The following is a 12387-nucleotide window of genomic DNA, read 5'->3' as shown; positions in this document are numbered from 1 at the left end:
ACCGGACATATGAAATAGTTATTTGTTAACCAAAGGGAAAAAGTTGTAGGTTTCGTGTCAATTGATTTTAGGCAATTTCGTGAGTTGATGCCCGAACAAAGGGAGGACTACAAGCGAAAGTGCCTTCAATCAATCGTCCCAGACAGGTACGTATGTCATTTTTCATGAAATTGACCTCATTTTCGACCCCGAAGTATGAAAGTACCTATTGTTTCACCTGAGTTGGGAAAAACCTTAATTGTAATAGTAGATATCAAAGAAGCCAGAAGTCATCGTTATATTTACCGTTACAATGATTCCGTCTCACGGCTGCGAAAAGTTACCGATATGAAACTCGTGAATCTTAGGTGGTTTGTAATTGATTTATTAAATTCGGTCACAAAAATAACATAATATTATCGAAATGTTTGTAGCCGCTTTAATATGGTGCAGGTACACAGATGCATCTTTACAATGCACCTGGCAATGCAACCAACAGTTGTAACAGTACGGGAAGCAGTGCTGGTAGAAGTGGTATTAAAACTGGCAACAACGGGATAATAACTGGTAAAAGTGGTATGAGAAGAGGAAGCAATACAGGTACCAGTTGAATGATAACAGGAACTAAAATTGGGACTAGCGGTGCCACTAGTGGAATTAGTATAGGAAGAAGAGGGACAAGTATGGGAATGACAACTGGTAATACTGGTAATAGAACTGGCACTAGATTTACAATGACGGGAACAAGGAAAGGAAGTAAGATTGGCAGCAATGGTGTGATGACGAGTATCAAAATTCCAGTAGTAGATGTTAGTAATTTGGTGAGAGGTTCAGCCATCGGTCCGACCACTTTAGCTATAATTGATCCGAGCAAAACAATTATTTCTGGACATGCTTGACCACCTCCTTTAAAAATAACATCGTGTAAGTATCAGAATTGACTTTTAACCATTTAGCATTACCTAAAAGACTCTCAAGAGCGAGACCTTGTGTTAATGCATTGACGGGAAGATTTTTTAATACATCTGGTAGAGGAAGCGTATTCGTTACATCTGGTAGAGGAAGAGTTTTCGTTACGTCTGGTACAGGAAGCGTTTTTGTTACGTCTGGTACAGGAAGTGATTGTGTTACATCCGGTACAGAAAGACCACCCAATGGTATGGCGTAAGTCTGTTTGGTCAATAACGCAATTGAGATTAAATTTAAAATTTTAACAGCACAATAGTCCAGCTCTTACAATGGTCGCATATACGAGAACGATCAACAAAATTCTCATTTTCACTCGATGTTGTATCCTTACAATTTTGAGATAAACTGACTAAAAATTAAAAAAATTCTCCAAATATTAATCATATAAGAAGACACAACGTAATCGGGTGTAATAAATTAAATTGTTTTTCAGCATTAACATCTGATCAAATACTTAAAGAGTACACAAATAGCTGCTAAAACATTTAATGAATGCATAAGCGAAAATTATAGGCAATCTACTTTTTTTTTCAGTTTGATCTAATGGAAATTTTCAAATTATTGGGCTATGCTCAGATGTGTTTTTCAGTTCGCTGTTTTGAGATGAATTGTTTACTCAAGGGCGAATACTGTAGTAAGAAAGGCGTCATATTTTCATTCTAATTCAGACGGTTCAGTTAACAAAAGAGGAACCATATTGCTTATTTGCATACTATTTTGAATTATATTTGCGTTAATTTCTTGATTGAACATTTTCTACAATGTACGCAGCCCGCCGAACCATACTAATGTGAAATGAAATATGTACAATGTACATCATAGTCAAGTGTTTTGGAAAAAGGTGGAGTTTAAATGGAATTGGTCTACCTCCTCACCTGACATGGTTTTTTTTATGTTCCCAGGATGTTTGACATAGTCAGTTCTGGTAAATTTTCTTTTGATTGGGCGTTGTACAAGTCGCTTTCGTATTTATACAGTTTATAATAACTATCTTCAGAGTCCGTAGTTGAGTCATATCACATATAAATATTTGTTAGTTGTTGGTACAGGTGTTTATGATTGTGACAAACAACTCTATGTTTGGTGGGTAAATGTGGTAAATGTTGATGTAGTATAGTACAAAAACTGACTTTTAAATGCTATCGTACTGTCGTCTAAAGTGAAAGTAACACGTTACACACACTGCATCTCGAACTAAATAAAACTCTTCCATCTTTGAGCGTTTCGTATTTAATTTATTCATTGTTCACTTCAAAAAAAAAAAACAATACAAAAACACTGACAAAGGGAAATTACTTTTTTTGATTGGAGCTACCAATACTCATAACGCTGCACCTCGCCCTGACACTCTAAGCAACGTGAACCGAAATAATTTTTTACGGTGCCGGTAATTCAGCTGGTAATTGACTTTTTACTCCAAGCAACGCTTGCAACAATGAAGGTAGCATTTCTGGTGCTGCTTGTATGAAATGCGGAAGTAATCGTAAGTAGACTGGTACAAGATAGGGTAAAAATGGCTTGATAAAAGGAAATATTGCAGGGCCGATTTGATTTATAATAGAGCCTATAGTAGGGCCTAAGCGAGTTATGATTGGACTGACTAATGGCACAAGTCTTTGAATTACAGGAATGAGGAAGGGAAGTATCGTTGGCAGAAGTGATGTGAGGAGCACTATCACCAGTGCACATGGAGCTGTTATTAAATTTGCAATTGGTGTTGATGTGGTTCTGCTAATATCGTTGCTACCACCTTTTCAAAAAATAAAATGTAACCAGAAGATCGATTTTTGGTATAATTTAAGCAACGTTACCGAGAAGACGACCAACTGGAAGAATTTTTGTCAGATCTGCGATGAGATTTGTCAGAAGTCCACTGGAACCGCTGCCGATGGGAAGCGCTTGCGTCGCTTCTGCGAGAAGACCACCCGAACTTCCTCCCACCGATCCAACTGTTGAGAAATCGTTTAGCGGTACAGCATTTGTGGGAAGAGAGTCTGTTGCATCTACAATTGGAGTTTCGATGGTTTTTGTAGCATCGTCAACTGTAACAGTAACACTTTCGACATTGACAGAAGGAGATACATTTTCGATAGGAGGACTGGTTTTCGGCTCATATTTAACAGGAAGGGTTTCACTAGTTGCTGTCACTGCCACGTCTCCGATATTTTCGACAGGATACGGCACGTTTATAACAGAAGCCACACTCTCGACAGGACGAACCTTAATTTCGACAGGACTAGCTTCAGGAAGCTGGGTGGCAGCAGGAAGAACGTTGACCTTCGGCACATCTTCGAGTGGAGTGAGTTTTGATGGTGCAGAAGGAGGTTTTGCTCCAAGGAGACCACCAATAAGACCGCCCGAACTGCCCGTTCCAGATGCGCTGTTTGTAGCCGTTTTAAGAAGGCCTCCCGAAATACTCGAACCACCAGTCGAGCCATAACGTGGTCGGTTATTTGTCAAGCCTCCAAGAAGGGCGCTAAGCGGTACCGCATATGTCTGTTTGTTCAATACCATAATTTAAATCAATTTTGAATTTGAACTCGCAAAAAAAAAGTTGTGGCATTGTCTGGCGATTGAATGTGAAGTCTTTGGTCCGCCTTACTACAAAAGTTTGTACTTACGGTAGCCGCATAATACATAAGAACAATAAGTAAGATTCTCATAATGTCGATGTTTTATCCTTGCGTAACAAGAATTGACTAAAAATGAAAATGTGGAAATTAAACTTAAACGTTTTTAACATTACATTTGATCAAATAGTTGAATATGAAATGTAAACAAGAAATGCATACGCAAAGATCGGCTATCCACATATCTTGTTTTCAGGCGCGTCTACTTCTAATACAAATGTTTTTAAAATATATTTTTTATCTGTTTGTTTTTGATCAGGTGTACTTGTCTGGCTGTCGTCGTTTAGATTTTTTCCATGTTCTTCTGTGTTCGAGAACAAGAACAAGATAAGTACTTTCATTCGCGCAATTATATTAACTCAACGCCGTTCCCGAAACAAAGCTACCTTTTGTCTTTTGAAGCAGAGTCAACGCACTTCAAGCATGAGTGGTACTATGTACTGCTTCTAGCATGAACATAGAAAATATTCTGGGGCTGATGAAATCACATGAATGTACAAATGGTTGACTTGTATTCGTTGTTTGAGTTAAACATACAATCCGAAGCGGTAGCTCTTAAGCCCAATTCAGAGTCGTCCGTTTAGTTCATCTGTGTACTTGACAGATGTGTTTTAACAATAGAGCACGTGGTAGAAAAGGCGTGTTCTCACAATTTCGCTATTGTTAAAACACACACACGGATGAACATTTTTGTGTAAACGGATGAATTTATTTGAGACTGAAAGCATCTTTATCATTAAAGCCTCCAAATTTGACACTTGTCAAATAGAGTAAAATTTGACACTTGACAGATAGAGTAAAATTTGACACTTGTAAATACAGTGTTAAAAGCGTTAAAAGAGAGTCGAAGTTTTAACATATCACATCGAGATCAGTTGAATTAAATGGATTTTTTCCCTTTTTACATACAAATTTTGACATATCACCCATCGACCTCGATCATATTAACTGGTTTTTTCCCCTGTTTTTACCAAGGTTATGAAAGAACAGGTTAAGACAACGCTCAGTTGATCACGAGGGCGGTGACACACAATTGCGTCAACGGCTGTGAAGTTTATATGTAAAATGGAACTTAACAAAAACAAATTTCTGAATTTTCGAGAAAAATATTTTCTTCAAGTTGATTTCTCACACAATCTGTTTATGAAATTTGGTGTCACCTGCCTTGGTGGTTGTCTTAACCTGTTCTTTCAAAACTTTGGTTTTTACGCTCTTTTAACACTGTATGTTGGTATGTTGTACTGAAACTTGACAGTGTGTCACACAACTGCAACACACTATTTGAGAGCAGTCGACTATGACAACTTTTGCTTAGCAGAGTTCTTACATATGAACCAATAGAAAACAGGTTCGATCCGATAAAAGAAAACTAAAAAAAAAACAAAGAGAATTAAAAAGAATCACGATATCAACAAAAACAGGATACAGCGGCATTGGCACCATCGAAGTTAATAATTCGAGATATCCCCCTTCACATCAATATTCATTCATTAAACTTACTCAACCCCATACAATACCCTGGTATATGAACATCCTTTTATGAGGTTTGAGTGCATCAATTCAATCAGTCTAACTCACGGCGTTTTATTTAAATTTTTTGATCTGTGTAGGGTAATAATAATAACATTTGACATGTTATGCTCTAATTTTATAATGTTTTGACTCTGCTAAAATATCCAAGAAATGTTCATTACATTTCATTTATTTCTGATGAAACCTAGTACAATGAACCGAATAGCTCCAGTTAGCAATGTAGTGATGCTGGTTCACAGAAAAATGGAGTGCTGACATTAGCAATTTTATGACAAGACAAAATGTACAAACTAGAAATAAACAAAAAATCTATTACATTTGAGTTTTCTTTACTAAACACCATTCCCCTATAACAATGAGCGTTACAATTTGAATTCGGTTAGTTAGTATTTTATCAACCATTAGTCTCAATGTGTTAGATTACACTTAGGTTACAAAATTTTGTGAAAAATAGAAATGATATCTAGTGATGTCTAAATTTTTGTCATAAATTCAACAGGAACCTGACATGTTTGTGCAGCAGTCTTCGTCACTTTTTGCGGTTGACCTTTTACGACGTGTCAAAAGTCTGCAAAAACAAAGCTCTGCTTCTAGCATGAACACAAGAGAAATTTCTAGGCTCATGCAATCAAAATAGGGAATTGCATTTCTTTCGTAAAGACAGGAATCACGATTTCTTGGTGTGAATAAAAGTACGTTGGAAAAATGAGTGTTCGTGCTAGGAGCAGTGCTATGCAGAGTGACTAGAAATAAAAATTTTGCTCTGATGAAATCGAGACATGTAGATGAAAACATATAATACGCAAACCAATGAATTTATACATATGTCATAGCACTGCTCCTAGCATTAACAGTCACATGTCAGATATCTAAAAGTATCCAAATTTGTGTGTTGTAACTCACATCAAGAAAGCATGACTTATGTATTAATGAAATCTATTCAAATATTTTCTATGTTAATGCGAAGGAACAGTGCATGACTTTTTTCTTTTATCCCAACATGTGAGTACCACTCATGCGTGAAGTGTGTTGTAACTACATATATAACATTATGTCGACATGAAACTAATATGTTTTTCGGCGTTTTGAATTTTCTTTATTTCTTTAAGTTTGCAAACTACGAGCACCGGAATGATTTTTTACGGTGCTAAGGGCAATGCAGCTGATAATTCACCTTGCCCTCCAAGCAACAATTGTACCAAGGAAGGAAGCATTTCAGGTACAGTAGCGATAAAATGCGGAAGTAATCGTAAGTAAACTGGTATAAGGGAGGGTAAAAATGGCTCGAGAATAGGGAATATTGCCGGACCGACTTGATTTATAAGCGATCCTATAGTAGGGGCTAAGTGAGTTACAATCGGATTGACTAATGGGGCAATTCTTTCAATTACAGGAGTGAGGAAGGCAAGTATCGTTGGCAAAAGTGATGTGAGCAAGAGCATCACCAATGCACATGGAGCTGTTATTAAATTGACCAATGGTCCTGATGCGGTTCCGCTATTATCACCTTTTTATATAAAAAAAAAAGTAATTTTCAGATGAATTTTCTTTAAGTTATTTAGACAACATTACCGAGAAGTCCGCCAGTTGGGGGCAGTTTTGTCACAAATTGTGTCACACCTTCAACAATTTTTGCCACTTCATCGACAGGAAGAATTTGCGCCACATCGTCAGCAGGAAGAATTGGAATCACATCTTCAACAGGAAGAATTTGTGCCACAATGTCGGCAGGAGAATTTACTGTCACATCTGTAGAAGGCTTTGTCACTTGTACAGGAAGATATTTTGTAGCATGTTTAGAGGTTAGGCGTTGCCCTAAAAATCCAGCAGGAGGTGCAGCAAGTCTACCGTAACTCTGTTTGTTTGATAGATTTCATTCAGAATTAATTTCAAACTTTAAGTGACTAAATGTCGGTTTACTCACTATATGCGTATATACAAGAATAATTAATAAAATTTTTATCATTTTTTTATTTTTCGATTTTCTATTCTTACTCGTTCAATGAAGACTGACTAAAAATAAAATCGTTTCAAACATTAATATCGCTACATCTGATCAAACAGTGGAATATGAAGCGTTTAACAGCATGCATAATACGCACATCGAATTTTTTTTAATCGTTTCGTAGAATTATTTGTTTTTGTTCAAATGGATTTGTTGTTTGCTAGATAAACTTTTTATTATAAACTGCGAAATACATCACGGATGGCGGCATATTGTTGGCGGCTTATTTAAAAACTTTAAACACTATAGGTATCTGTTATTTAAAACTACGAGAAAAGAGCGACAAGCTTGGGCTAATACACTCCCTTATATCAAAAATAATCCACTAAATATTTCTAGTGGCTTTAGGCATTATTTGGAACTTCTCAGTGCTGTGTTGGGTAATGCTTCAAGAGACACAACACTAAGAAGTCTAGTGAATCTAGTGGCTACCTGCAATAGAAAACACTTACAATCATTTGAAATGTTCAGCTCAGAAGGAGCACTAGATTCAACACGATCGAAAACTGAAGATAGCGCTTGACTTTCTAACAAAACCGATTCAGTACTGTTCTGAAATTTTTTTGCCTCCTAAAGAACAGTCAACAGGTTATAACACCTCTGACTCGACCAGATCTTGTTCGGATTACGTATCGTACCAAATGCTTTGGATTTAAATCTAATTTTTTTCGAAAGATTAATACTCTCGACTGTAAGTCAGTAATTGAGTAATTATCAACCAATTACTAAGATTACTTTGATTTTGATTTTGTCTGTTTATTTATTTATTTACTTAAAAGCCAACGGCCGTTGCTAACTGGCTTTGGTCATTACAATGGCATCATTACACGGCTAATTTAACATTGAAATATTGACTAACGCGTTAATATAAACATTGACAACGAATCCGAAAGTGAGATGAGCACCTAGTCGACCCGTCGGAGTCCCACTCACCCTTCGTTGTGTGAGTCATTTCAAACAGCGAAAAACAATCGTCACAGGCTGAACCAATGAACCAACCATGACAGCGACACGATGTACGATACAAAAATGGTTCCAATGTGTCGTTTTGATAGGACATGAAAGACGAGAGAAACAAGTGAGAGAGATCCATGCTACCACGCTAGTCAGCTATCGCGTGATATTCAGCTATTACGGTGATAGTGAGCTATCACAGGCAAAATTAGCAGATTTCACGCTGTGACATAAAAAATGTAGAAAATATTATGAAAAACCAATTTTTGAATCGTTATTCAAGTGTATCGAATGACATTAAAAAACAATTAATCAGAAAACTTTAAAACTCACACTAGTGTGAAATTTGCGACCAGAGCGAAGCGAGATCTGTTATATTTTTTCACGTTTAAAGGTTTTATGAATGTTGTAAGTTTTTTCCTTTTGTACATAAAAGCAAGAGAAGAACGTCTATCGAATTTGTTTCATTTTGTACCAAAGTGAAAGAGTCCTCTAATCTTTCTACATTCGAATCACTTACTTCTGATTAACGGGTGTCGGGGAATCTCGCACACGCGATCATAGTATGCGTCCTTTTACGACATGTAACGAAAAGTCATGACTGTGCGAGATTCACCACTTAGAGGTGAATCTCGCACACCATGAATTTGTGTGGTGTGCGAGATTACCCTACCCCGATTAACGTTAGCAATAAGACTATGAAACAGAATAATGTACAACTCAATGAGTAGTCAACTCATACGAGTGGGAAGTTTGCGGCCAGTGTGAAGCTAGGGCTGTAATTCACACGAGTACTTGTATTTAATTTATGGTTTATGGTTGATTAAAAATCTTGCCGCAAATTTTCAAGGAAATTGAGAACAGAAAAAGTACTATTCGAAAGAATTTGTACTCAAGCGAAGGTTTTTATATCAGTTATTTGTGATGTCTCGGAAGTTTAACAACAGAAAATAAAATGAAATTGATTAAAAATAGATCAATTAAATTTCCAGTCAAGGGACCTGACTCGCGTGGGGCCTAGTTCCATTAATCTATCGAAAATAATCTTTCGATAGAATCGACGCACCGTCGCATTTTCAACATTTTTCCAACATTTATATGTTGATATATTCAGTCCGATTTATTTGTTTTGTTCATTCTGAGATGGAAAATTGTATTTGTTCAGTTGAAATTAAATTTATTTTTTTACTTTGATCAGGATTTGAACCCATTCATCTCGGGTCATTTTGAATGTAAACAAAGTGACAGAGTGTAGTCTGTGAAGTGCGCGATCTCAGGACTCCGGTAAAGTAATTACTTTTACAATCGGACTGATATCTGCCGAGCGATAAGACTTTGAAATCGTGATAAGATCAATACGTAAAAAAACTTTTTCCAAAGTCTTATCTCTCGGCAAATATTGGTCCGATTGAAAAACTAATTACTTTTCTGGGTCTCAGGATCGTTCGTTACACACTGTCAGTTTGTTTTACTAAAATCCGTCGAGTTAAAATGTAATTATTTTTCAGCTGACGGTTGTCATACTTATACCGTAATCAAAGCACCTAGCAGAGTAATAGACGTTTTACCATGTCAAAAAGAGTAGTTTTTTTAATACCAATAATAGCAATCTACACTTTCGATAATAAATTTTTATTTGAATTTTTTTTTTTTTAAATGTGGCCTCATCGTTTGGTTCCAAATTATATAAAGTTTCGATAGCCACCGGAATTGTCCAGATTCATGTAGTCGACTCCTCCGAGAAAACTCAAACGTTCAAAAATATGACAAGTACCGTAACCATGTTTAAAGACATTTTTTAAATGGTAGAAACTTGTATGATCTTGATCTAATGCTCAATGTTTTAAGCTAGCCGAAATAAGAACGATTGCCGCCGTGCACGGCTAAGTCTGTAATATCATCTAATCGATACGATCAATAAACTTTAGAGAAATTATAACGTTTGTTGTGCAATGGATGAAATCGTTGGTTACCTTTGGTTTGAGCTTCATAGAAAGTTATGTTGTTTGTTTAAATGAATTACGGGATTCTCAACCCGAGCGGTGTCGCAGTCAGATGTAAATTTCCTAGTTTCTTGGGGTAGGGTAATCTCGCACACCACACAAATTCATGGTGTGCGAGATTCACCTCTAAGTGGTGAATCTCGCACAGTCATGACTTTTCGTTACATGTCGTAAAAGGACGCATACTATGATCGCGTGTGCGAGATTCCCCGACACCAGTTTCTTTGAGTGCAATGACATCAACTTGTTAAATTTGAGAAGAAGTTTCGTCTCAACTTTTTTCAAATTTCTCAATTTTCGTTAATTATAACGATTATTATTTTGTAATTATGTGTGAAAGTACAGCCCTGCTGTGATGAAAGGAAACGGACATCGGCCATTCTACTTGATCGATTCGAGCGGGTTTCACGCTTGTAGTCTAGTTGTTATCAACATTTTTAATTTGTTAAATTGTTATACTGAAAACATAATATTTTGTATCGAGATTATCACAGTTAAACAAATGCAGAATTCTTGTAAATGATGAGAGTTTAAGGATCTCGAGAATTTTTGACTACTTTTATGTGAATAATTCCTTCCTCCTTGCAGTAAGCCAAAGACCTAGTAGGGTAATAGATGTTTCACCACATTTAAGAGTAGTATTTTGGTACCAATTAATGCTCGGAACAGGTCAGGTTTGACCTGACCTGAACCTGAAATGAACAAACCTGATATATTCAGGTCAGATTCAGGTCAAGCTATTTCAGGTTCAGGTCAAACCTGAAGTTTAAAAATCAAGTTCAGGTCAAGATCAGGTTCAGGTCAACCTGAAATAAAACAGGTCAGACCTGACCTGTTCCAAGCCTTAGTACCAATAATACCATTAACCAAATAATACCAATAACATTAAGAAAAAAAAAGGTGTTTCTATTACCCTGCTAGGTGCTTTCAGTAATCGGAAAATGTAACATCTTACACTCACATAACAATATGATGATACAAAACTCGTGAATCTGTTGGCGCTTCATATTTCATTTATTAATTATCAAAAAAACACGAAAAACTCTTTTTAATTTTGAAACGCACAACGTGAACCAAAGCATTCTTTTACGGTGCGGGCAATGCAGCTGGTAACAAATTTTGCACTCCAAGCAACGCTTGTAACAATGAAGGTACCATATCTGGTGCAATAGCGATAAAATGCGGAAGTAATCGCAAGTAAAGTGGTACAAGATATGGTAAAAATGGCTTGATAATAGGGAAAAGCGCTGGGCCGCATTGAGTTATAATTGAAACTACTTGCGGGACTAAGGGAGTTAAAATTTGAGTGGCTATTGGTACAAGTCTTTCAATTACAGGAATGAGGAAGGGAAGTATCGATGGCAGGAGTGCTGTAATGAAGAGCATCCCGACTGCAAATGGGGCTGTTAATAAATTGCCCAAAGGTCCTCCTCCGGTTCCGCCAGCAACGGAGCTACCACCTTTAAAAAAAATGTAACAGGAAAATTGATTTTAAGTAAAATTTCAACAAAGTCACCAAGAAGATCACCGACTGGAAGAATTTTTGTCAGATCTCCGATGATATTTGTCACATCACCGACAAGATTTCCGAGAAGTCCCGAATCTCCGCCGATAGGAAGTGCTTGCGTCACTTCGGCGAGCAGACCACCCGAGCCGCCACCACCCGTTCCAACAATCGGTAAGTTGTTTGTAAGACCTCCAAGAAGACCGCCTGAACAACCACTCGAACCTCCAGTCGAAGCTCCACTCGAACCTCCAGTCGAGCCAATAATTGGCACGCTGCTGGTCAAACTTCCGAGGAGACCACCAATCGGTACGGCATGCGACTGTTTGTTTGAAAACAGATTGAAATAAAATTTGAAATTTTAAAGTTGAAAAATCTTACTGTTGCCACATATAAAAGAACAATTAAGAAAATTCTCATTGTGATATCGTTGTCTTGTCCTTGCTTAATAAAAACTGACTAAGAATAAAAATCGATCCAAATGTTATTTAAATTAAAAAATTCTCTACATCATCCACATCTGAGCAAACAGTATACAGAGTACACAAAAATGCATATGCGAAATCGATCGAATTTTTTCGCTCTTTGTTTTCAGCTTGTTTAATTCTAATAAATTCATATATATTTTTTTGTATTCAATATTTGTCTTTGATCAAGTGTTCTTGTCAGACCGCCGTGTTGAATACTACTCGTCTTCAAGGGCGGATACGAGAGGTGTCAAGTTAACATCCTTACTTAACGTGTTCATATTAAGCAAATTAGAGAGCTACCGAAGAACAAACCATTCTAAATAGTTGCAAAAGAGCCGCT

The 12387-nt window shown here is 36.8% G+C and overlaps 3 protein-coding genes across 4 annotated transcripts; all 3 read right to left on the bottom strand.

Annotated features, from left to right (window-relative positions):
* Positions 1-357: 357 nt before the first annotated feature.
* On the bottom strand, positions 358-1349 carry LOC119076991. The gene is made up of 3 exons (XM_037184098.1): positions 1217-1349; positions 942-1149; positions 358-885 (listed from the first exon to the last, which is right to left on the bottom strand). Exons 1-3 carry the CDS (start codon positions 1253-1255, stop codon positions 449-451), a joined length of 684 nt encoding a protein of 227 aa, XP_037039993.1. The 5' UTR covers positions 1256-1349; the 3' UTR covers positions 358-448.
* An 811-nt stretch (positions 1350-2160) lies between these two features.
* LOC119076990 lies at positions 2161-12098 on the bottom strand. Of its 2 annotated transcripts, XM_037184096.1 has the most exons (5): positions 11953-12098; positions 11817-11893; positions 11590-11786; positions 11154-11533; positions 2161-2318 (listed from the first exon to the last, which is right to left on the bottom strand). In XM_037184096.1, the coding sequence occupies exons 1-4, from the start codon at positions 11995-11997 to the stop codon at positions 11160-11162; spliced, it is 693 nt and encodes a 230-aa protein (XP_037039991.1). In that variant the 5' UTR covers positions 11998-12098; the 3' UTR covers positions 2161-2318; positions 11154-11159. The 2 variants fall into 2 exon arrangements, with proteins under 2 accessions (XP_037039991.1, XP_037039992.1); XM_037184097.1 differs by lacking the exons at positions 2161-2318; positions 11154-11533; positions 11590-11786; positions 11817-11893; positions 11953-12098 and adding exons at positions 6175-6621; positions 6696-6966; positions 7036-7159.
* LOC119075558 lies at positions 2746-3719 on the bottom strand. Its single transcript, XM_037182026.1, has 3 exons — positions 3570-3719; positions 3236-3444; positions 2746-3163 (listed from the first exon to the last, which is right to left on the bottom strand). The coding sequence occupies exons 1-3, from the start codon at positions 3609-3611 to the stop codon at positions 2746-2748; spliced, it is 669 nt and encodes a 222-aa protein (XP_037037921.1). The 5' UTR covers positions 3612-3719.
* Positions 12099-12387: the final 289 nt, after the last annotated feature.

Source organism: Bradysia coprophila, unplaced genomic scaffold (assembly GCF_014529535.1).
Source record: "Bradysia coprophila strain Holo2 unplaced genomic scaffold, BU_Bcop_v1 contig_232, whole genome shotgun sequence".
Taxonomy (NCBI): domain Eukaryota; kingdom Metazoa; phylum Arthropoda; class Insecta; order Diptera; family Sciaridae; genus Bradysia; species Bradysia coprophila.
This window is presented reverse-complemented; position numbering and strand designations above follow the sequence as displayed.